We start from the raw sequence: 25,046 nt of genomic DNA on the forward strand, positions 1-25,046 counted from the left end.
AATAAGAGCACTTTATAAATGAAAATCATTATCCTTAAAAAGTGGTTCCATTTTATTTTTCATAGCATAAGACACAGATGTACCCGAATTGATTGGAGTTGGTTTTAATTTTAAGACTGACATTCCTGGCAAGGAGGAGAGGGTACTAGAAAAGCAGTAAAGTTGAGTTAAAACTGACAAAATGTACATTAGTGTCATAACCGTCCACACTGCACTTGTTTAACCAAAGTCTGATCCAGTCTCACAAACCTGCTTTACTTTAAACACAGCCCACTTGTTCTTTGTGACAGGACATCTGTGAGCCACCTTCCCATCATCCTCTACTTTAGGGTCCCTGTTCTCCGGAGGGTAACTCCTCCCTCCCGGAGCACTCACCAGTAGGAAATTGTCCAGTTTTAGAAGCATTGGCAGGGCCGCGTGTTGCTCTGCCTCCATTGTAGGACTGTACACTGGCACACTGACAAGAGTTCAGGGTGAAGCCTTTAAGGCAGAAGTGCTCAGTATTTTTTTTACATTGATGAAAACTTTAATGGCGCCGGTGAAGTCAGCAGAGAGCAGAACCTCTGTATGATCGGCCTTCAGAGCCCCTGTGGAAAAGAAATACCATGTTAAGCATTGAAAGTATACAAAAGTGTTTTACTATCCACTCAACACAAACCATATATCTATCAGTTTATGGTAATCCCGCTGAGTCTTTAAGCATACAGAAACCGGCATGCTGTACCTGAGGGAATGGTCTCGGAATCAGTGGAGTCCACGCTCTTACACTCCGCATCGGCCCCAGCCCCCGCTTTCTCTGCCCCCGCCTCCTGGGGGACGATCAGGTTAGGATGGGGGGCGAAAATGGCCGATGTCACTACTGCATTGTGGGCTGAAAGACAAGAGACTAGAATTAGCGGAGGGACACTACACCCAAACTTTCATGTTACCAACAGTAAAGACCTGAGCACCACTACAGTATCTAGGTACCTTTAATTCCCTCCCAGAAGTCATTGCGGTCTCGTCGTACGGAGGTAAACTTGCTCAGATCATGGTAGGTGCTCCAGATGTACACGTACTTGTCTTCTGAGCCACTCACAATGAACGAATAGTCATGGCTGGAAAATAAAGAGTGTAGCAGTTCCTCATGATTTGTTGACCGGCAACATTGAACATGGCAGACTGAGGTGGAGCTGTTCTCACCTGAAGCTGGCTTTGATCTGACTACTGCTGTTGACATAACCCTTGTACTTCATGGACAGAGACAGGTCCCTTAGGTCATACAGGCGGATCCTGCAGTCATTGGAGGTTACCAGAATCTAATAACAAAATAAAGAGACTTAGCTAACGGACAACTGTCACTAGCAACGTACCCTCAATTTTAAGTTCCAGTTTCAGACAGTGGTCAAGTAGGCTACTGTGGTTATTTGATCATAATGTAGGCCTACCAGAGTGGCTTACCGTCAAAAACAATAGAGAAAATGCATCCCATAACATTTTAACATGATAGCAGTTTATCATTCAGCCTACTGTAGCAGCCTTTGTGTGGTGTTCAATGTTGGCCTACATTCCATGAGACTTTTGGGGAAAAAACATGCAGGGCTTGACAACCTGTTTTCCACTTGTCCGTCAGACAAGGAGGTGACTGAAAATGTGTTTGATGCAAGAAACCACTTTACAAAATAAAATGCATTATTATTATTACAGAGAATCAGACAAATGATACTACCCTCTGCCTATTGGCTACTTAGCTTATTGAAGCCTGTCTCAAAATACAACACTGCCCCATTAAGACAAAAAAAAGCTCTTTACTTGACTCATTTTTCAAAGATGTCTAGTTTTGTGCTCTTATAGGAAGCAATCACCCCCCCATTGCAATCACTCCCCCAAATGATCTATAAAATGGGCTAATAACTCACTAACTAGCAAAAGATATGCACACGCGGCTACATGCAGCTCTTGCTTTGATCTACTCACGACCGCTCACCCTGGACATAGTCCAGTTCAAAGTGAATGGCACAGATCCATACAGTGCATTTGGAACGTATTCAGACCCCTTGACTCTTTCCACATTTTGTTACGTTACAGCCTTTTTCTGAAATGGATTTAATCATTTTTTCCCCCCTCATCAAGGGGCTCCCGAGTGGCGCAGTGGTCTAAGGTACTGCATCAGCGCTAGAGGAGTCACTACAGACCCTGGTTTGATTCCATGCTTTATCACAACCGGCCGTGATTGAGAGTCCCATAGGGCGGTGCACAATTGGCCCAGCGTCATCCGGGTTAAGGTTTGGCAGTCATTGTAAATTCGAATTTGTTCTTAACTGACTTGCCTAGTTAAGGTAAAAATACCCCCCCCCCCCCCCCCCAAGCATAATGACAAAACAATTGTCTAAAAATGGCTATACACATTTTTAGACAAATTTGCTTTGTCATTATGGGGTATTGTGTAGATTGAGGATTTTTATTTATTTAATCAATTTTAGAATACAGCTGTAACGTAACAAAATGTGGAAAAGTAAAGGGGTCTGAATACTTTCCGAATGAACTTATGACAATTGTCTATTTGCATATAGGCCTACTGCAGCTCTGATTACACAGACCGCTGCGGCATGACCAGAGTACGGGCTGAGTCGTGCGTGTCAATAAAATGGAATACTACTCCGATGCATTCTGCCTACCTACAACAAAATCTCTTGCATAGTTAGTTTTGGTATGTTGCATTGAAAGTGGATAATAATGCATTGATTTGATCACAATTCCCACAGTAAAGGGAAATGTTTATAGTGTTAACTAAGGAGGAAAACTAGAGAAAGTTGAGTGAAGTTCAATCTTGTGTTTCTCTGCGTGGGCTGATATTTCTTCTGCGTGGCAGTCCCGGGGAGCTGCACGCCCACAAATGCGTGCAGCTTAGTGGGAACATTGGTCACTAGTAGGTCATCTCCAGAGAGGCATGTCTATGGAAAGTTCATCAGAGCATGGCTATACCTTGTTCTCTCCAGGCAGAGGCTCGATGCCTGTGATTTTCCGTCCCACTCGGTTCCTGCCTCTGGTTGACCGTACATGGATCTGGGTGTGGTATTTAAGGCGCTGAAAAAAGAACCAACTTAGAAATGGTGAACCATTTCCTGTGTTCCTCATTTTCATAATTATGTTCAGCCATTGTAATGCTCAAAGAATCAAACATTGCCTGAAATAATGATTCTTCAAACTTGAGGAACAGTGTATAATTCTCCCTCCACCGTACCTCTGTGTCGTAGAAGATGCAGCGGCCATCGTAGGTGCCAATGACAGCGTACTTCCCGTTCTGGCAGAAGTTGGCAGCAGTGATGAGGCGTGTTTGTCCATCCACCTCGTTCCACAGAGCCACCTTCTTGTCTGGGATGTTCCACAGACGCAGTTTCCCATCCAGAGAGCCACTCAGAAAGTACCTGTCATCCTAGGAGAAATAACAGATATTTAGTCTGGCTATCAGAGTCAGAACACAAATATAGCCAACTCACTCTGCGCTTAAAAAGGTCCATACTTAAACCTAAACACGCACTAACAAAGGCACACAAGCTCACAGAGGCCCACTTACTCTGGGATGGAAAGCGATGGCTGTGACAAAGTCAATATGCTGAAAGCAGCATAGACACTCTCTCCTGGATATGTGCCACAGTCGGACGGTCTTATCCATCGACGAGGAAAGCAGGAAGTAGTTCTGGATACAAAGAACACAAGGAATATTAGGACACAGTGTACAGTCATTTGGGAGTGTTGCTTTTTTTAAAGGAGGAAAGGGATTTGGAGTATCACCTTTGACCAGGACAGGTCAAGCAGGTCAGCTGTGTGACCCTTGTACTTGCAGAACGGGACTTGGCGGAAGGGGAGATTCTTGTCCTCAGGGTCTTCAGGAACACTGCTCATCTGGGAAGAGAAGACACTGTTGTCTGTCAGACTGGTGCTGAGGTCTGAATGGTAACACTGGTTAAGTTAGACCTTCTAGACAACTGGGTGTGATTGAGCTATTACTTCCTCCTTTAGTGGTTTGAGTTAACACAAATAAACCATGCATCTGATTATATCACAGACGGGTCCTAACCTTACTCACCCCACCGTCCGTGTCTGATTTGGAGGAACACAGGCTTTCCTGAGAGGGAGAGGGAGACACACGACCTGGTTGACAACATAAAAGGAGGAACCATGAGAAACCCACCAAACAAGCCTTACATTTTCCAAAGGTGTGGTAGAGAGAGAAACTAAACTACTCACGGTCTACCTACCTTCAGTGTTGTACTTTGCCCTCATGTTGTTGAAGTAGTCAAAGGAATTTTTCAGAACCCAGATTCGCACCACGTTGTCCTGGCCTGCTGTCGCCAACAGCCTCCCGCAGTGAGAGAACTTCATGGTCCACACTGCACCCTGAAGGAACCACAGAACAAAGATTTGGCAAAATATACATATACTCACGTTTTACATCTACATTCATGGTAACATATGCTTCAGTCATGGCAGTAGTCAATTGTTTAATGGAATGAAAGCACTGACACATTAACACACAATCTTACCATGTGCTCTCCGCTCAGGTCCTGGACCACCTTAACCTGATCAAAGTCGAAGGGGCCCTTGAAGCTGTGGGCTGCCTTGAACTTGACAGGCCGGGTGTAGGGCATCCCCTCATCGTCACTGGACGACGGGTCATCCTGGTCGTTATGGAAAACTGAGACAACAACCACGCCGTGAGACTAAACAGCAGCAAAACTACTGACCAACTGATGAAGAGCAAATACAAATATTTCCATCATGAAAACAAGCAGGCATGTGATTGGGGTGGGGTTTGGCATACCTTCATCACGGACACTCTTCACCTTGTTGACGGCCTTCTCCCCATACTCCTCAGCCAGATGCTTGGCCCTCTTCACAGACTTGCCCAGGAACTTCTTCAGCCGAGTGCTAAGGGAGTGAAGACAGAGGAGACGTAAAACTCCATGAACTTTATCACAGGCTCTGTCACAGCAGCAGAGAGGAAAGACTGTAACCACAGCAAAAGGCAGAGCACTGTTCCAAGTCTTACGTTTTCTGTTTCAGCTTCCCTCCGTCTGTGTCAGTCAGCGGAGCCTGGCCTCTGTCATCATCATCGGACTGTGCGGCGTCATTCCTGACAGGAAAAAAGGAACAAACGGTGGTATCTTCTTCTGTATTGCTGCATGCTCCTTACCAAAGCAATCTGTTAGCACAGGGGAATGATTATATAGCTGTATGTTTTTTAACTGTATACCAGGGATTGGTGTGAGCCCATGCGATATTAGAATAGTTGAGGTAATAGGTGAGCAGTTCTTACGTAATGTACTCCTTGGTCCTCCTCATGATGTGTAATGTGAGTGGGTTGATCCCTGTAGGAAGCTTCTCCTCTGCCTGGATCAGAGGGATCTCCTCCCCAGTGTCCAGATTCTTGATCATCACACTCGCCAGGATCTCCTATTACAGAGACAGCACACCCAATCAATGAATTGGAAACACACACTCAAAAAGTTGTGTAGACAGAAGCAAACCTGTACAAAAGGAGCTGAAGGCTGGATGAATGGAAGACAGAGACAACGATACGTACCTCATCAGTCAGCTCTCTGCCAGAGTTGGAGCGTGGGCGCTGAGGACCTAGAGAGTCATCAATGGGACCGGATGCCTGCTCATCCTCATTCTCCTGTGGGAACACACACAGGTGTTAACTAACAGGTATTCAAAATTGTTAACGGCTGTTGAAAGAGGACAACATAGAACTAAAAGTAAATCCACACACTGGTATGCCGCTCTTAAAGTGTTTAATCCGAAAAGGACTGGGTCTTCGTCAGGACAAAGTGTTCACCAGGTGCAGAAGAATATATACAGTGCATTCGGAAAGTATTCAGACCACCTCCCCCTTTCCACATTTTATTACGTTACAGCCTTATTCTAAAATTGATTGTTTTTTCCCCCCTCAATCTACACACAATACCCAATAATGACAAAGCAAAAACAGGTTTAGACATTTTTGCAAATGTATTAAAAATAATAAACTGAAATATTACATTTACATAAGTATTCAGACTCTTTACGTAGTACTTTGTTGAAGCACCTTTGGCAGCGATTACAGCCTCGAGTCTTCTTGGGTATGACGGTACAAGCTTGGCACACCAGTATTTGGGGAACTTCTCCCATTCTTCCCTGCAGATCTTCTCAAGCTCGGTCAGGTTGGATGGGGAGTGTCTCTGCACAGCTATTTTCAGGTCTCTTCAGAGATGTTAGATCAGGTTCAAGTGCGGGCCACTCAAGGACATTCAGAGACTTGTCCCGAAGCCACTCCTACGTTGTCTTGGCTGTTTGCTTAGGGACGTTGTCCTGTTGGAAGGTGAACCTTCACTCCAGTCTGAGGTCCTGAGTGCTCTGGAGCATGTTTTCATCAAGGATCACTCTGTACTTTGCTCTGTTCAGCTTTCCCTCGATCCTGACTAGTCTCCTAGTGCCTGCCGCTGAAAAACATCCCCGCAGCATGATGCTGCCACCACCATGCTTCACCATAGGGATGGTGCCAGGTTTCCTCCAGATGTGACGCTTGGTATTCAGGACAAACAATTCAATCTTGGTTTCATCAGACCAGAGAACCTTGTTTCTCATGATCAGAGTCCTTTAGGTGCCTTTTGGCAAACTCCAAGCGGGCTGTCATGTGCCTTTTACTGAGGAGTGGCTTCCACTAACAAAGGCTTGATTGGTGGAGTGCTGCAGAGATGGTTGTCCTTCTAGAAGGTTCTCCCATCTCCACTTTGAGGCTCTGTCAGACTGACCATCGGGTTCTTGGTCACCTCCCTGACCAAAGCCCTTCTCCCCCGATTGCTCAGTTTGGCCGGGCGACCAGCTCTAGGAAGAGACTTGGTGGTTTCAAACTTCTTCCATTTAAGAATGATGGAGGCCACTGTGTTCTTGGGGACCTTCAATGCTGCAGACAATTTTTGGTACCCTTCCCCAGATCTGTGCCTCGACACAATCCTGTCTCGGAGCTCTACGGACAATTCCTTCGACCTCAAGGCTTGGTTTTTGCTCTGACATGCACTGTCAACTGCGGGACCTTTATATAGACAGGTGTGTGCCTTTCCAAATCATGTCCAATCAATTGAATTTACCACAGGTGGACTCCAATCAAGTTGTAGAAACATCTCAAGGATGATCAATGGAAACAGGATGCACCTGAGATACATTTCGAGTCTCATAGCAAAGGGTCTGAACACTTATGTAAATAAGGTATTGTATTTTTAATAAATTAGCAGAAAAATACTAAAAACCTGTTTTTGCTTTGTCATTATGTAGTAGTGTGTGTAGATTGATGAGGAAAAAATAGGACGTAATACATTTTAGAATGAGGCTGTAATGTAACAAAATGTGAAAAGGGGAAGTGGTCTGAATACTTCCCGAATGCACTGTACTTCTTGGGCAACAATTAGTGGACCTGTGTGCTGTGCCAATGGAACGCATGGGAAACAATTACCAACTGACCTGTGCTGTGACCACCTTGTCCCCGCTGGTGGCGCTGGCCAAGTCCAGAGAGTGCTGCAGATCCTTGGTGATGCCTCTCACTGTGCTGCTGGGAGACACCAGGCCACACGGCTCCTCTGGCTCCGCTGCACACAAAGGCCAATCACACAGCAGACATGCAGGGTCAAAGGTCAACACAGTAACCTTGTCTCCATGGTTAAACAATTAAATTACCTACAACCTTAATTTTAATAGAAATTATAAGTAGTAGGTGTGGGGACAGAACTGTAGGAACATTCCCTGTAGGAACATTTTTAATTGACATGCATATCAGCATTCAGTCTATTGACCTTATACAATTGGGTGTGTGGAGAAACAAGCATTATTTACCATCCAGTCCTGTGGGCCTCATACACTCCTGGGACTTCTTGCTGAGGGGTAGAGCAGGTCGGGATGGGGGAGGTGGTCGTGGAGGAGGAGCTCCGCTGGGAGGAGGGGGGCGTGAGGGCGGAGGCTTCTTGGTGCTGGCTACAATGTCGGGCTCTACAGTGAACTGCCGTGGGGGTTTAGAAGGCCCAGGGTCGGTGGAGTCACCTGGCTTCTTGTCCCCCTCACAGACCTGGTCTAGGATGTCTGCAGGTCTCTGCTCCTTGTCCTCTGCAGACACCCGGGGTAGGTCAGGGAGGTCCGGCGGGAGGTCTGGTTGACTCTGACCCAGGGTGCTGGTGATGTCTGGGGGCTGGACGTGCTCCTGTGACCCAACCGACGGCCCGGGGATGTCTGGGAGAACCATGGAACACGCACCCTGCTGTTCCTGAGGCTGCTTTGATCTCTCAACCACAGGCCGAGGTTCCACAGCAGGATGCTCTGGTTCTACAGGGGCCTTAATCTCCTTCTTCACCTGTGACTCCGCCCTCGTATCAACATCCCTCTCTCCCATCAGCAGAGCCTCCTCCACCACAACTCCCTTCTGGCTCTCCTCAATGATGCTGTCGATGATCTAGGAGGAACAGACATCACAGATGAAAACATCATCATCCAAAAGGATGTTCTCATAACAGCATGTTCCTCTAATGAGGAGTTTGTTCTTGTATTCAGTCACGGTGAAAGAGGGTTGTGGAGAAGGATTAGACAGACACATGTTGAGGGGCTGTGTGCATTGATTTTAAAGAGCGACTGCCCCTAAAAACCAACTAATCCCTTTGAAAACGGCATGTGGCATCGATACGAGTCAAACATTTATTCTAGTGTCAAAATTGACTAGTGTAAATAGGATAATTTTGAGAAACAAACGTCCTCTCACTGTCAACTGAGTTTATTTTCAGCAAACTTAACATGTGTAAATATTTGTATGAACATAAGATTCAACAACTGAGACAAACTGAACAAGTTCCATAAGACATGTGACTAACAGAAATGTAATAATGTGTCCCTGAACAAAGGGGGGGGGGGGTCAAAAGTAACAGTCAGTATCTGGTGTGGCCACTAGCTGCATTAAGTACTGCAGTGCATCTCCTCCTCATGGACTGCACCAGATTTGCCAGTTCTTGCTGTGCGATGTTACCCCACTCTTCCACCAAGGCACCTGCAAGTTCCCTGACATGTCTGGGGGGGAATGGCCCTAGCCCTCACCCTCCGATCCAACAGGTCCCAGATGTGCTCAATGGGATTGAGATCCGGGCTCGTCGCTGGCCATGGCAACACTGACATTCCTGTCTTGCAGGAAATCACGCACAGAACGAGCAGTATGGCTGGTGGCATTGTCATGCTGGAGGGTCATGTCAGGATGAGCCTGCAGGAAGGGTCCCACGAGGGAGGAGGATGTCTTCCCTGTAACGCACAGCGTTGCGATTGCCTGCAATGACAACTAGCTCAGTCCAATGATGCTGTGACACACCGGCCCAGACCATGACGGACCCTCCACCTCCAAATTGATCCCGCTCCAGAGTACAGGCCTCGATGTAATGCTCATTCCTTCGACGATAAACGCGAATCCGACCATCACCCCCGGTGAGAAAACAACGCAACTCGTCATTGAAGAGCACTTTTTTGCCAGCCCTGTCTGGTCCAGCAATGGTGGGTTTCTGCCCATACGTTGTTGCGACGTTGTTGCCGGTGATGTCTGGTGAGGACCTGCCTTACAACAGGCCTACAAGCCCTGTCCAGCCTCTCTCAGCCTATTGTGGACAGTCTGACCACTGATGGAGGGATTGTGCGTTTCTGGTGTAACTCGGCAGTTGTTGTTGCCATCCTGTACCTGTCCCGCAGGTGTGATGTTCGGATGTACCGATCCTGTGCAGGTGTTGTTACACGTGGTCTGCCACTATGAGGACGATCAGCTGTCCGTCCTGTCTCCCTGTAGCGCTGTCTTAGGCGTCTCACAGTACGGACATTTCAATTTATTGCCCTGGCCACATTGCAGTATGCCTAAGGCACGTTCACACAGATGAGCAGGGACCCTGGGCATCTTTCTTTTGGTGTTTTTCAGAGTCAGTAGAAAGGCCTCTTTTTAGTGTCCTAAGTTTTCATAACTGTGACCTTAATTGCCTACCGTCTGTAAGCTGTTAGTGTCTAAACGACAGTTCCTCAGGTGCATGTTCATTAATAATTTAGGGTTCATTGAACAAGCATGGGAAACAGTGTTTAAACCCTTTTACAATGAAGATCTGTGAAGTTATTTGGATTTTTATTAATTATCTTTGAAAGACTGAGTTCTTTTTTTGCTGAGTTTACATATATTTTCCTAAAATAAATGTAAGAATTGAACTTGTTTTCATTGAGAAGGCAGATAAAACGTCTTTACCAAAAGCAATCACTTTTGCATGCGAGTACACAGAATCCTCCTCCCTCCACGTGTTTGTTTACGTCACTTTTGTTTTGAGATGACTTCGCCGCCGGCCAGAGCCGGGCACCTGGCTCTCACCAGGGAGCCAGGTGCAATCACTTCTCACCCTGTTCAAACTCCTCCCACCGGGGTAACCCAGGCCAGATAAACAAACCTCTCAATAGGGATCCGCGAGAAAAAGATCACGTCGTTTGTGACTGAAAAGCCCTATACGGATTGACCAACTATGGTTTGTATCCCCTACCGAAGGACGCCATCATACGGAATAAGTGGTTGGTGTTTTGTTGGTCCCCAGAGCAGTTGTAGTGAGTATACAGATATCTAGACCATAGACTGCTAGTTATGTATATTTTGATAACCATGATCACTATCATTGCTAGCGTCGCTGACGTTAACTAGCGTTAGCCTACCACAATACAACTTGGATGTCTCAGAAACACATTTCAAAAGGCAAATAATTAGTAGGAAAACCTTTTGTCATAATTGTGATGTCGCCAGATTGACTTTAGATGCTGTAGAACTTTAGCCTGTTAATTAAGACTGAGGGGACCACTGTATTTTAGCTTGCTAACATTACCAAAGCTAGCCATTTTTGACGCGCTTTGATCACGCACTCCGTAGCCGATGTGAGCAAGACCTTTAAAACAGGTCAACATTCACAAGGCCGCAGGGCCAGACGGATTCGCAGAATGTGTAATCAGAGCATGCTTGGACCAACTGTCAAGTGTCTAAACTGATATTTTCAACCTCTCCCTGACCAAGTCTGTAATACCTACATGTTTCAAGCAGACCACCATAGTCTGTGTGCCCAAGAGCGTGAAGGTAACCTGCCTAAATGACTACCGCCCCGTGGCACTCACATCGGTAGCCATGAAGTGCTTTGAAAGGCTGGTCATGGCTCACAACACCATTATCCCAGAAACCCTAGACCCACTCCAATTTGCATACTGCCCTAACAGATCCACAGATGACGCAATCTCTATCGCACTCCACACTGCCCTTTCCCACCTGGACAAATTACCACTTTTGTTAGAATGCTATTCATTGACTACAGCTCAGCATTCAACACCACAGCACCCACAAAGCGCATCACTAAGCTAAGGACCCTGGGACTAAACACCTCCCAGCCACGCTGATCCTCAACATTGGGGGGCCCTCAGGGGTGTGTGCTCAGTCCCCTCCTGTACTCCCTGTTCACCCACGACTGCGTGGCCAAGCACGACTCCAACACTATCATTAAGTTTGCTGACGACACAATGGTGGTAGGCCTGATCACCGACAATGATGAGACAGCCTATAGGAAGGAGGTCGGTGACCTGGCCGTGTGGTGCCAGGACAACAACCTCTCCCTCAACGTGATCAAGACAAAGGAGATGATTGTGGATTACACGACTGTAGTGGAACGGGTTGAGCGTTTCAAGTTCCTTGGTGTCCACATCACCAACAAACTATCATGGTTCAAAACACACCAAGACAGTCGTTAACTTCTAACGTCCCACGTTAACGTGGGACCAGGCCAACATCCGGTGAAACTGCAGAGAGCTAACATTTTAAATACACCATTCGTTGTATTAAACATTCTTGTAAATACATGTATCTTACATCATTTAAAAGATGAACGTCTTATTAATCGAGCCGCTGTGTCAGATTTCAAAAAGTTTTACTGCAAAAGCAAACGTGATTTTCTGAGGACGGCGCCCCACACAAAGTATTACTAGCATTTTCCAACCAAGCATTAGCGTCACGAAAGTCAGAACAATAAAATAAATCGCTTACCATTGAAGATCTTCCTCTGGTGGCAATGCCAAGTGTCCTAACTACACAGTGAATGTTCGTTTTGTTTGATAAAATCTATGTTTATAGCCTAACACGAAACATTTGTAAACCGGTTGCGTTGTGATTTCCCTCTCATTCAACTTTGGACAAAGCGTTCGTGGTAATTACACACACTAAACAAATGTTTATCCAGTCATGGTTGGTTTCATTGCAATCCTCTGGTTGTTACTAACACAACCATACATGATGGCTCTTTTCCCGGGACGTATTGACCGAAACAAACCAATCAATGACCTCATTGCGCACCAATGATAGGACCGGTCTATCGTTGATTGACTATTTTGGCCCAATGACCACTGATCATCTTGAAATCTATCTTGGAAGAGAGCCAATGAGCTGAGGTAAACGGCAATATGTAATGGTTATACGTTTGAAGACCAGCCTTTGTCGTAAACTCTGGCGTAAAAGAGGTTCATTCGCCATTGCAAATCCTACTTGACGGAGCCACGAGTGTTACGCATAGCAGTACATATTCAATAGCATTTAACAAATTTATATATTTAAATTATGGCGAATAAATCAGGAAAAGCTAAAACAAAGTCTAGGTATACATATTTAACCCAAATTATAGAGGAAATTGATAGAGACATCGCACAGCCATCTCACAGCTAGCCTTCAGGGAGCTGCTCATCCAGGAGCTTGCTAGCTACAGCAAGTCCACTGCAGCACCTTCTGCTCCGTCAACCAATGGTGTTCACCTGCCCAGATTCATCTCTGCAGGCATGAATGTGCCTCAGGGCAAAAAGGGCACAGTGGGGAGGCGACGTTGTGCCCTTTGTCACAGGAAATGCCCCATCGCCTGCACCACCTGTTCAGTAAGCCTCTGCTTTACAGCAGAAAGAGACTGCTATGGGCCATGGCACCAGGGCTGAGGGTCTTCACAATATTTATCTATAAAATACACAATATTGTAAATAGAAAGTGTAAATAGTTACCCATGTTATTTGTTTGTTATTTTTTATTATTCTTTTTTTTCATATACACTGCTCAAAAAAATAAAGGGAACACTTAAACAACAATGTAACTCCAAGTCAATCACACTTCTGTAAAATCAAACTGTCCACTTAGGAAGCAACACTGATTGACAATACATTTCACATGCTGTTGTGCAAATGGAATAGACAAAAGGTGGAAATTATAGGCAATTAGCAAGACACCCCCAAAAAAGGAGTGATTCTGCAGGTGGTAACCACAGACCACTTCTCAGTTCCTATGCTTCCTGGCTGATGTTTTTGTCACTTTTGAATGCTTTGGTGCATTCACTCTAGTGGTAGCATGAGACGGAGTCTACAACCCACACAAGTGGCTCAGGTAGTGCAGCTTATCCAGGATGGCACATCAATGCGAGCTGTGGCAAGAAGGTTTGCTGTGTCTGTCAGCGTAGTGTCCAGAGCATGGAGGCGCTACCAGGAGACAGGCCGGTACATCAGGAGACGTGGAGGAGGCCGTAGGAGGGCAACAACCCAGCAGCAGGACCGCTACCTCCGCCTTTGTGCAAGGAGGAGCACTGCCAGAGCCCTGCAAAATGACCTCCAGCAGGCCACAAATGTGCATGTGTCTGCTCAAACGGTCAGAAACAGACTCCATGAGGGTGGTATGAGGGCCCGACGTCCACAGGTGGGGGTTGTGCTTACAGCCCAACACCGTGCAGGACGTTTGGCATTTGCCAGAGAACACCAAGATTGGCAAATTCGCCACTGGCGCCCTGTGCTCTTCACAGATGAAAGCAGGTTCACACTGAGCACGTGACAGAGTCTGGAGACGCCGTGGAGAACGTTCTGCTGCCTGCAACATCCTCCAGCATGACCGGTTTGGCGGTGGGTCAGTCATGGTGTGGGGTGGCATTTCTTTGGGGGGCTGCACAGCCCTCCATGTGCTCGCCAGAGGTAGCCTGACTGCCATTAGGTACCAAGATGAGATCCTCAGACCCCTTGTGAGACCATATGCTGGTGCGGTTGGCCCTGGGTTCCTCCTAATGCAAGACAATGCTAGACCTCATGTGGCTGGAGTGTGTCAGCAGTTCCTGCAAGAGGAAGGCATTGATGCTATGGACTGGCCCGCCCGTTCCCCAGACCTGAATCCAATTGAGCACATCTGGGACATCATGTCTCGCTCCATCCACCAAAGCCACGTTGCACCACAGACTGTCCAGGAGTTGGCGGATGCTTTAGTCCAGATCTGGGAGGAGATCCCTCAGGAGACCATCCGCCACCACATCAGGAGCATGCCCAGGCGTTGTAGGGAGGTCATACAGGCACATGGAGGCCACACACACTACTGAGCCTCATTTTTACTTGTTTTAAGGACATTACATCAAAGTTGGATCAGCCTGTAGTGTGGTTTTACACTTTAATTTTGAGTGTGACTCCAAATCCAGACCTCCATGGGTTTATAAATTTGATTTCCATTGATCATTTGTGTGATTTTGTTGTCAGCACATTCAACTATGTAAAGAAAAAAAGTGTTTAATAAGAATAATTCATTCATTCAGATCTAGGATGTGTCATTTTACTGTTCCCTTTAATTTTTTTGAGCAGTGTATATATATTTATTTTTGGGGTGTGTGTTAGAATAGCATTTAGTATATAGTTATTTCCTTCCAAATGTATCACTGTACCCAAGTGGCCGAATTGGTACATTTGTGTGGGACACCTGGGTGACTTCATGCTCAATGTCATGTAGCTCGCTCATTTTTGAAGTTATGTCTAAAACTTTGCTCAGCTATTGTTGCCATCTTATGTCCTTCATTCAAATCATCCTATCTGTATGTTTGGCTGTTCTTGGTCATTTGAAAGACGATGCAGCAACAAAAAACAGTAAACGTATGTTTATTTCCTTGTATTTTCTTCTACCAGATATTTTGTGTTATATTCTCCTACATTCAATTCACATTTCCACAAAATTCAGAATGTTTCCTTTCAAATGATACCAAGAATATGCATATCCTTGCTTCTGTGCCTGAGCTACAGGCAGTTAGATTAGGGTATGTCTTTAGGCGGAAATTGAGAAGGGGGGGTACCCCAAATAAGTTGAGGGCACAACAAGGCCTATTCCCCCTCAGGAGACTGAAAAGATTTGGCATGGGTCCCCAGATACTCAGAGTTCTACAGCAGCACCATTGAGAGTATCCTGACCATTTGCATCACCGCCTGCTAAGGCGACAGCTCGTCATCCGACCGTAAGGCGCCACAGAGTGTAGTGCGAACAGCCCAGTACATCACTGTGGCCAAGCTTCCTGCCATCGAGGACCTATATACCAGCCGGTGTCAGAAGAAGGCCCCCAAAAAATAAAAAGTCTCCAGTCATCCAAGTCAGAAATACTGTTCTCTCTGCTACCGCACGGCCAGCGGTACTGGAGCGCCAAGTCTACGTCCAAAAGGCTCCTTAACAGCTTCTACCCACAAGCCATAAGACTGCTGAACATTTAGTCAAATGTCCACCCAGACTATTTACACTTCCCCTCTTTGTTTTTACACAGCTGCTACTTGCTATTTATTATCTATGCATTGTCACTTTACCCCTACCTACATGTACAAATTACTTTGACTAACCTGTACCCCCGCACATTTACTCAGTACCAGTACCCCCTGTATATAGCCTTGTTAGTGTTTTGTGTTATTTTTTTACTTTAGTTGATTTAGTACATATTTTAACTATTTCTTGAGCTGCATTGTTGGTTAAGGACTTGTAATTAAGAATTTCACGGTAACGTCTACACCGGTTGTGTTCAGCGCATGTGACAAATAAAATGTTATTTTATTTAGTAACAGTAAATGGCAACATTGCCAAATCTCAAAGTACACTACCATTCAAAAATTTGGGGTCACTTAGAAATGTCCTTTTTTGAAAGAAAAGCAATTTTTTTGTCCATTAGAATAACATCAAATAAATCAGAAATACAGTGTAGACATTGTTAGTGTTGTAAAGGACTATTGTAGCTGGAAACTGCTGATTAAAAAAGAAAATGGAATATCTACATAGTTGTAGAGGCCCATTATTAGCCACCATCACTCCTGTGTTCCAATGGCACATTGTGTTAGCTAATCCAAGTATATCATTTTAAGGCTATTCCATGAGTCCTCAACTGGCAGCGTCATTAAATAGTCCCCCCAAAACACCAGTCTCAACATCAACAGTGAAGAGGTAAACTCCAGGATGCTGGCCTTGTTGAAGGGAGTAGTACACAGCGTTGTATGAGATTTTCAGTTTCTTGGCAATTTCTCACATGAAATAGCCTTCCTTTCTCAGAACAAGAATAGACTGACGAGTTTCAGAAGAAAGGTCTTTGTTTCTGGCCATTTTGAGCCTGTAATCAAACCAACAAATGCTGATGCTTCAGATACTCAACTAGTCTAAAGGCCAGTTTTATTGCTTCTTTAAACTCATCACAACAGTTTCAGCTGTGCTAACAATGTGATAGCAATGGTTTAGTGACCTCCAAAAATAATTTTGTTCACTTGCTATTTTCACAGCTTGTCAGGCAAGACCTCCGAATAAAAGTGTATCATTTGACACAAGTACCCTTGTGACACCTCCGTTGTTGCCAGTCTTCCATGACTTCAATGAAAAGGCCCCACCACAATGAGGCCTCTGATAGTGACCCGAATTGCTGCCCTAATGAACAACGACAGGTAATGTGTTTTATGTGAAAAGTTGTATATAAAAAAATCCCTCCAAGTCAACACCACCTCTTAAGATTGCCTGTTGCAGTTGTTAGAGAGAGAGCCAGTTTGTAGACAAATATGCAGTATAGACAATACCAGCAAGGGGGCCCTGAACAGCAACATGCCCTTACTTTGAGAATTCCTATGAATGGAACAGTAAGCCACATGTTGGCAAGTGTCCGGCCAGCAACAGCTTTCACAGGTTCATAATTTGTACAAATACATAAGGTAACCCACTTCATTACTTTGATAAATTGCTGCTTATTTTCTACTTCTTAAATACATATAATTTCCAGGGCATAACCAGCCTGATCGCTGTGTGTGCCATTTTATTTCACTTCACATTTTATGATATCTGAAGTGAAATAGAAAGGTTAACACAGAAATTTGGTTGGTTCCACTATTGATAATGTAATCAGTGCTCTGTGTGACCAACCAGTATTTTTGGTGAGAGGCCAGGAGCTTATCTACGCTGCTATGCCCATCAATTGGGCTCTGGCAAAGACCTCACCTCTTGCCTGCTCACCAACGGTTGTCGATGGGGAGAACAGAATTAGGTAGGTTTGGTCTGACCCGTTCAAACTTCAACATAGTATATGTTTGTGTGTCAAATATCACCGATCCCTAACTGCCATTAGTAATAGAACAGTGACTGTTTACAGAGCATTCAGAAAGTATTCACACCCCTTGACTTTATCCACATTTTGTTGTGTTACAGCCTGAAATTAAAAAGGATTACATTGAGATGTGTCACTGGCCTACACACAATACCCAATAATTTCAAAGTGGAATAATGTTTTTCAAAATTGTACAAATAAATAAAAAGCTGAAATGTCTTCAGTCAATAAGTATTTTGTTATGGCAAGCCTAAATACGTTCAGGAGTAACATTTTTGCTTAACAAGTCACATATGTTGCATGGACTGTGTGCAATAAAAGTTTTGAACATTAATTTTGAATGACTACCTCATCTCTGTACCCCACATACAATTACCAGGGAGGTTTTCCAATGCCTCGCAAAGAAGAGCACACATTGGTAGATGTGTAAAAAATAAATAAACATTGAATGCATGGTGAAGTTATTAATTACACTTTGGATGGTATCAATACACCCAGTCACTACAAAGATAAAGACATCCTTCCTAACTCAGTTGCCAGAGAGGAAGTAAACCACTCAGGGATTTCACCATGAGGCCAATGGTGACTTCAAAACCATTACATAGTTTAATGGCTGGGATAGGAGAAATTTGAGGATGGATCAACATTGTCATTACTCCACAATACTAACCTAAATGACAGAGTGAAATGAAGGAATCCTGTACAGAATAAAAATATTCCAAAACATGCATCCTGTTTACAAAAAGGCACTAAAGTAACACTGCAAAAAAATTGACAAAGCAGTATTTTTAGGGCAAATCCAATCCAGCACATTACGGAGTACCACTCCATATTTTCAGTTTATGGGTATGCTTGTAATCGGTAAGACTGGGGAGTTTTCAGGATTAAAAAAAGAAACAGAATGGAGCTAAACACTGATCAACCAATTTGAATGTGGAATAAGTCAAGGGTCATGAATACTTTCTGAAGACACCGTATGTGTTCAGATGCATGAATGCAGGAGAGAGCTGGCACTCAACACATCCACAATGAGGTGATTACTAATAATACAGTACAGCACAAATGTCCAGTAATAGCAACACCCTTTTCATTCCATGTGTCAATGATGAACTCTGCCTATTTCTACTGATGGACTGGAGATGCTTTTACCAAACGGCAGCCTCAGTCATTTGATGGGGAGACCCTAGTAGGGTAGGTTTTATCTGACCTGTTCAAATTTCCACATAGGATAGGTAATATCTAACATACAGACAGGTACTAACTGCCATTGGTAATAGAACAGTGACTATGTGTGTGTGTTCACAGAAACATGGAGACATGATGTTTCAGACTAACAGACAGACTTGATGTTTCTGAATGGAGAGAGACCTGGCACTCGGCATTAAAATGTGCCAAGGTAGCCCCCATTAACACCAATAGGCACAGTATCTGTATCAACTGGGAATGAAAGATGTACATTGTTATATTAGCAGAGCACTGCTTCTATGGTATTACGTTTATTCTACATGGACCTGTTATTACATTTGAAAGTTATCAAAAGACTTAGTTTAGAATATCTACATAAATTCAGCAATTGCATTCTTCTTATATTACTCTGTAGGCTACTGACCTATTCAAAGCTTCCTCCAGCATCTCACTATACATCTGCATGTATTTATTGAACTCAGCGTGCAGGAGATATGTTTGATGTGATTGACAGGGGGGAAACAGTTGCAGGAAAGGTTCTGGCCGATTGGTGTGTCAAGAAACCCCCACACCCAAACCAACTCACATTTGGCTTCTGCCAGCATTTCTTGAGGAGCAAGCCAAAAGGGTGCAGGTTTTTTATTGAACCTTTAACTAGGCAAGATAGTGAAGAACAAATTCTTATTTAAAATGACGTTCTACACCGGCCAAACACGAACGACTCTGGGCCAATTGTGCACCACCCTATGGGACTCCCAATCACAGCCAGTTGCGATACAGCCTGGATTTGAACCAGGGTGTCTGTATTGACGCCTCAAGCACTGAGATGCAGAGCCGCTGTGCCACTCGGGACCCCCCAGTTCCCCTTTAATGAGCTAGACCACTTAGTGGTGTAATACACCCCTCACTGACAGTGACTCCATAGAACAGTGACAGACTAGCTACATTTACATAAAGCCCAGGACTCAGCCACCATAAAAAAATAAACATTTAGACATGAATGACACATACGCAGTGACTTTTTTAAATCACAGGGAATAAAACAAAACTTTGCTTCATAATGACATTCACAATGCCCCATCTGAGTAGGCATTCATGAGCGTTGGCATAGATTTGAAGATGAGGAAATACCTGGATGGGGTCATCTTGACGTGGCTCAAGTGTGGCCAGCCCAACAGCCACGTCCTCTGGTGAGCTCTCTACCACCCCCTGCAGGAACACAAAACAAAGGCACAAAAACAAAAGGGAGCGTCAAACAACCTCATAACCTCAAAATGCTGGGATGTGCTTATGTTTTGTAATATTTTACTAGTAAATGAGATGACAGTGTCCTGAATAGAGTCTTTAAAACACAACTTCACTGGCAACTCAGGACATGTAATAGCAAACTGCTTATTGCAAACAATCCCACTTAAAGTTGTGTTTTGGGTTAACTTTAACCTCAATAGAGCACTTAAAAGCCATCCTCTAGCTAGCTCATTCGAAAGTAGTTAACAGCTGATATGCCTTTTAAGTAATGATTTAACTAAAACCAGCACTCTGGGTTACAGTCTTTGATATGCCGCTCCAAAGTTAAACTTGACTCTTTAAAAAGGAGATGGCTGTTAGAAACAAATGTTCAAAACTGTAAAATGCTAGTAAGAGGAAGACATACCTGAGGTGTGGGAAGAACAAACTGTGTCGGTGTCCTAAGCAATAAAAAAGACACGTAAAAGTGTGTTAGTCACAAGACTAGTCCTGATATGGTTGTGTGTCAGAGACACAAGTCAGACTTCTCTCTCCCATACACTTTGTTCACCGTGAAAACACAATTACTGTTGGTAGACTTGGGGAATTGATCTCCCCACAACATTTGAATAATTAAAAGGATGGGAGTAGAGTAAACAAGGCAAAATCATCCAGACAGATGAGTCGTTATTGTTGTCAAATAACTAATGCTTTTGTTCCTTTATTAGCTACAGAAGAAACACTGAATGTATGAACAAAACAATGTTCTCTCTTGCTAACATCTGGTGCAACTCAATAGCCAGCATCATCTACGTCATATCTGAGAACGTTTCAATACCAATCACAGCATATAAAACACACGATAGTTCTTTAACAGTAGCTGTAAGTAGAAAGGTCACTTACAATTTAGGCGGTGGAGTAAAATTTACGTCTTCAGCAGCATCGTAGAATTCCTCTGTATCACTATCTGACGCCATTTAGCTAGCAAACGTGAACTAGATATCGTAGAGGCCCTGCATACATCTAAACGAAGGGAAATCGCTGCTATATTTATGTGTTCGGTTCGAAGTGATGAAGACTTCCAATTTGTGCAGCAATTAAAAAGGTCATAGACTGAAAACTCAGTTACTTCGCTAGGATACACCCAGATGCTGCTAGCTACTAAGTTGCTAATGCATTTGAGAGGCCACTCACCTGTGTGTACTAACTACTCCTAACTGGCTGCTAACGTAACCAGCTAGTAAACGAAGTTACTTAGCGCTAGTTTTTACCTAGGTACCTACCAAGTTTCTTGAATGAATTCATAAATACATACTCCGAACTAAATGTCTAACGATAAAACGCCTGCCCATTACCGTCTTCCTCAACAACAACAAAAAAAGGGCTGCAGCCAGGCCAAATGTAGCTAGCTTGTGTAATCACAAATAAGGAAGAACACCCCAAAAGATTAATAACGCATACGGAAATCTCGCGATAACTTATCTGAGCCCACTTCCAAACCCACTCCTCTCTTCTCCTCCCCTCATATTGATGTAAATGAGAACTTGTTCTCAACTGGCCTACCTGGTTAAATAAATGTTAAATAAAAAATAAAAAAATATCCTCATGTGTACAGTACATGGCATGCGTCTCTGATGGCTTCACAATCGGACACAAGTGTAGCAAACAGTGAAACACCCATTGTGGAACTCGAAACTGGGTATATATTGCTAAACACTGCTCCAATAGGGTTAACCCACTTGAGCTTTTCTTGTCTATGTTTCATGTTTTTTCATGTTTTGTGTGAACCCCAGGAAGAATAACTGCTGCTTTTGCAACAGCTAATGGGGATCCTAATAAAATACCAAAAATACCACTTGGGGGGATTGTATTGAGCCTAAGCAAGGGTCATCATTACACTATTACTGGGAAAAAAAAGTACAATACGCATGAATCATTCATTAACAGCCCTGAAAGAAGTAGACAATTGACCAGATCAGGTTCCCTCTTTGTTTATATATGAAGGAGAGACGAGGACCATGAGCATATGAGAGGAGGAGAAGAGAGGAGTGGGCTTGGAAGTGGGCTCAGATAAGTTATTGTTGCAAAAGCAATAGTTATTCTTCCTGGGGTTCACACAAAACATGAACCATGACATAATACAGAACATTAATAGACAAGAACAGCTCCAGTGGGTTAACCCTTTTGGAGCAGTGTTTAGCAATAGATACCCATTTTCGAGTTCCACAATGGGTGTTTCACTGTTTGCTACAATGGTGTCCGACTGTGAAGCCATCAGAGAGGCATGCCATGTACTCTGGCTTGGGGAGCAAACATAGTCTTCAGGTCTGAGGAAAGAGTGTGGTTCATCGAAGAAATTCAATTGCAGGGGTTCAGACCAGACTCAGAAATAAAACACACTTAATCTTGTTAAAAAAATTGCAAAAAAAATTGCTATCAATAAAATAGATTTATAAATAAAACCAACAAGATCGATATTTACAGAACTCTTATTTCTTCTATGAGGTTTCACAACTCCAGTAAATTGCATATTCTACCACCAGCTGGACCACGTCTACTTTGTTTGGTGTTTCAGTTTTGTGAATATGAAAAATATTGCCGTATGATCCTACCATTTACCAGCGTGGCTACGTCACGTTCCTTGCAAACGACCATTGGATAGGTTGTAGGCGGACCTTAGTGAGATCTATGGGTAGAGTGGATTTGAGGGTTTAAGAAGAAAACAAGGACGTATCAGGTATGAATTTCGCTATTTAAAAGTTTATAGAATGTCTTTTAAATTCTCTTTTATATGTAAAATGTTGAATACAACATCAAACGCAACCCAACGTTTTCAATTACGGGTAACTAGCTAAAGAAGTAGCTAGCTAGCTAAGTAGCTTAAGATGTAGCTTCAGCTGGCTAACTAACTTCACGGGTAGCCATGCTGTGTGGTTTGTCCTTCCTACAAATGCTCTCGCCCGGCGAAGTTGGTATACATTGACACTGCTTAATGGGTTTCAGCACACTACGATAGCTAACTAGCTAGCTAGATAAATATACGTTCCACCTTTATTTCTAATTGTTGCCTTAGCTTTTCACTTAGGGGATCATGAATGTTTGGAATAAAGATGTTGTAACTAACTATCCAGCCTGTAGTTACAGCTAGCTAGCTATCCAGCCTGTAGTTACAACTAGCTAGCTACCTAACTTTCAGCCTTTCTGAACAGTGGTGGTCATACTAGGTAGCTAGCTAAACAGCTAGCAAGCTAGTGAAAGTTTTAGAAGTTTCCAATAAACATGTGTAGTCATGTCCTCCATGCATGACTACGCTGGGGTTAATTCGCTGCTAAACTTGGAGCTAGCTAACAGTTGACTGTACAGCAGCAAGTTAACTGTTATGTATTTGATATTTTGGTTAGCTAGTATGAACGCCAGGAAAGTGAGGCTTGGATAATTCTGAATAATACTTTACCTTGTTACCACGATAGCGGTGTGACAAACTGAGGTTTAGAATATTAAATTGAATTGAGGGCGTCAACTGGGCGCTGTCCCTTTTTCCAGTTTCAGATTACATTCTTGCTGCTCTTTATCATCTATGGTAACGTATTGACTGACATTGGCTAATGATTTAATGAACTTTAACAATGTGAAATTTGACACTCAATTGCTCGACAATTTGTGCATCACCTGTCAGAAGGCCTTCTCGTGTTAATAATTTGTTTGTAATATAGGGTCGGTATAGGTGCACTCAGAAGGTGGATGTGTTTATTGGAGGAGCTGGTGTCATGGGGATTGCCATACTAGACAACATCCAAACCGCTAACTGAGTTAGTTACCTGCCCCAATGGGGCATGCATGTATTTGCTTTCAAAGTATGTCATTATGGAAGCAGCAGACCGTCACCCATCAAATGAGCCCTTTTTAATGTAATGCCAATGTTCTTTTGATACATGTTTGTCAGATCTGTCCAAATGGGACAACTACAAAACATGTACAGTAGGCTACACAGTATACATCAAAACTGCACACCTCTGTGTAGGCTAAAGGCTAGCCAGATCTAGTGGACTAAACTCCACGGTGAAGGAAGTTGATGAACTTCACCAACAGAGTGGAGCAGAGACCAGGCTTTGTGGAATTGAGCTCCGACGACATTGATTCTGCCATGGTCAATACTTAAAGGTAAAAGGGTAGGCGTTTCATGATTTACATGTCTCCTCTGTAGTTGCTTGACTTTCTTTGTATGCTGAAATCATACTTTCAATAAACGTGAATCAAATACAACCACCAACCTTTTGCTCGTTTCTGTCTCTCAACGATGACAACTCAGCGCAAATGCGCATGTGTCAATTGAATCTCAAAGTATGAATTTCAGCAAACAAAGGCATGCAAGTACAGATGACAAACATAGGTATAGTTTCCTGATTGAAAGTTTTGACCTTGGGTGAATCGATGTAGTCGGAGCTAGATCCAACAAAGTTTGGTCTCTGTTTCACTCTGTTGGTGCAGTCATCATAAACTTACTTCTCCATGGAGTGGTGTTTAGTCTGCTAAGCCAGACTTAGTTTTTCTCTATGTTGGCCATATTGGATGTGTTTTTGTGTTCTTTGCCCTGAGTGTGACTGGAGAAAATAGTCTACACATTGTTCACAGTCAAACAAAGGGCCCTTTGCCACTGACCTGCTACAAATAACAAGTAACGTGCCATGTTCAAGATGGCCACTGCTTGGCTTTGTGTTTTGGCCTCTCTAGATGGAGGATCATGGTTGAACCTTGTTTGTCCCGTCTAGGCCTAGTAGTTTAGTTCTTCAAGGTTGCCCTCTCCTGGCTTAGCCTGACCTATAATCATGTCCTCAGATGGAAACTTTCTAGATCAGGAGGCATTTTGTTTAGCAAGAGACGAGAGTTAATTTCAATCTTCATAGAGTTTTTTATTTAGGCAAATTAGGCTAGGCACCGGTCGTGGACTGGTCTTTTCCAACAAATTGCGTTTCAGCTTGACTAGACTAAAGTCATGCCCTAGCCCCTGTTGCACTGCGTGTATGACAACTCCAGCTACTTTGATATGCTTCTGAATTCTGACTGGTAGGAAGAGATTTCTGTCACTACTTTAAGTCATTAGGATATGCAATGTAGCTACATAATTGTACAATTGTAATGCCACTATGCTCACCTAAAATTAGCTCAGATGGTGTGGAAGCCACAGGTGTTGTCACCTTTTATTACAGGTAG

The 25,046-nt window shown here is 43.8% G+C and overlaps 2 protein-coding genes across 6 annotated transcripts in view; one reads left to right on the top strand and one right to left on the bottom strand.

Annotated features, from left to right (window-relative positions):
• Nucleotides 1–28: 28 nt before the first annotated feature.
• On the bottom strand, nt 29–21,286 carry LOC129863341 (WD repeat-containing protein 44-like). Of its 2 annotated transcripts, none has more exons than XM_055935247.1 (20): nt 20,739–21,286; nt 20,263–20,296; nt 19,740–19,817; nt 7,852–8,461; nt 7,483–7,607; nt 5,567–5,659; nt 5,300–5,436; nt 5,033–5,116; nt 4,805–4,911; nt 4,527–4,678; nt 4,242–4,380; nt 4,070–4,134; nt 3,775–3,885; nt 3,557–3,679; nt 3,224–3,415; nt 2,965–3,066; nt 1,183–1,298; nt 970–1,097; nt 725–871; nt 29–587 (listed from the first exon to the last, which is right to left on the bottom strand). In XM_055935247.1, exons 1-20 carry the CDS (start codon nt 20,810–20,812, stop codon nt 469–471), a joined length of 2,736 nt encoding a protein of 911 aa, XP_055791222.1. In that variant the 5' UTR covers nt 20,813–21,286; the 3' UTR covers nt 29–468. The 2 variants fall into 2 exon arrangements, with proteins under 2 accessions (XP_055791222.1, XP_055791221.1); XM_055935246.1 differs by having other exon boundaries at nt 4,061–4,134.
• Nucleotides 21,287–22,472: 1,186 nt separating this feature from the next.
• LOC129863344 (kelch-like protein 13) overlaps nt 22,473–25,046 on the top strand; it is a 65,949-nt gene continuing 63,375 nt past the window's right edge. For all 4 annotated transcript variants that reach the window (XM_055935253.1, XM_055935257.1, XM_055935254.1 and 1 more), the window contains exon 1: nt 22,473–22,572. The gene's annotated coding sequence lies outside the window, so the exon portion shown is untranslated. The remainder of the gene's footprint in view (nt 22,573–25,046) is intronic.

This window comes from Salvelinus fontinalis, chromosome 10, assembly GCF_029448725.1.
Source record: "Salvelinus fontinalis isolate EN_2023a chromosome 10, ASM2944872v1, whole genome shotgun sequence".
In the NCBI taxonomy this organism is placed as follows: Eukaryota; Metazoa; Chordata; class Actinopteri; order Salmoniformes; family Salmonidae; genus Salvelinus; species Salvelinus fontinalis.

Bases quoted from the DNA above. Each gene is read 5' to 3' on its own strand.
- LOC129863341 (XM_055935246.1), bottom strand. From the start codon at position 20,812: ATGGCGTCAGATAGTGATACAGAGGAATTCTACGATGCTGCTGAAGAC. The intron at 4,381-4,526 runs GTAAGATTGTGT...TGGTTCCTTCAG, and splicing joins ACCTGAGCGGAGAGCACATG to GGTGCAGTGTGGACCATGAA. The intron at 872-969 runs GTACCTAGATAC...CTTGTCTTTCAG, and splicing joins CTTCTGGGAGGGAATTAAAG to CCCACAATGCAGTAGTGACA.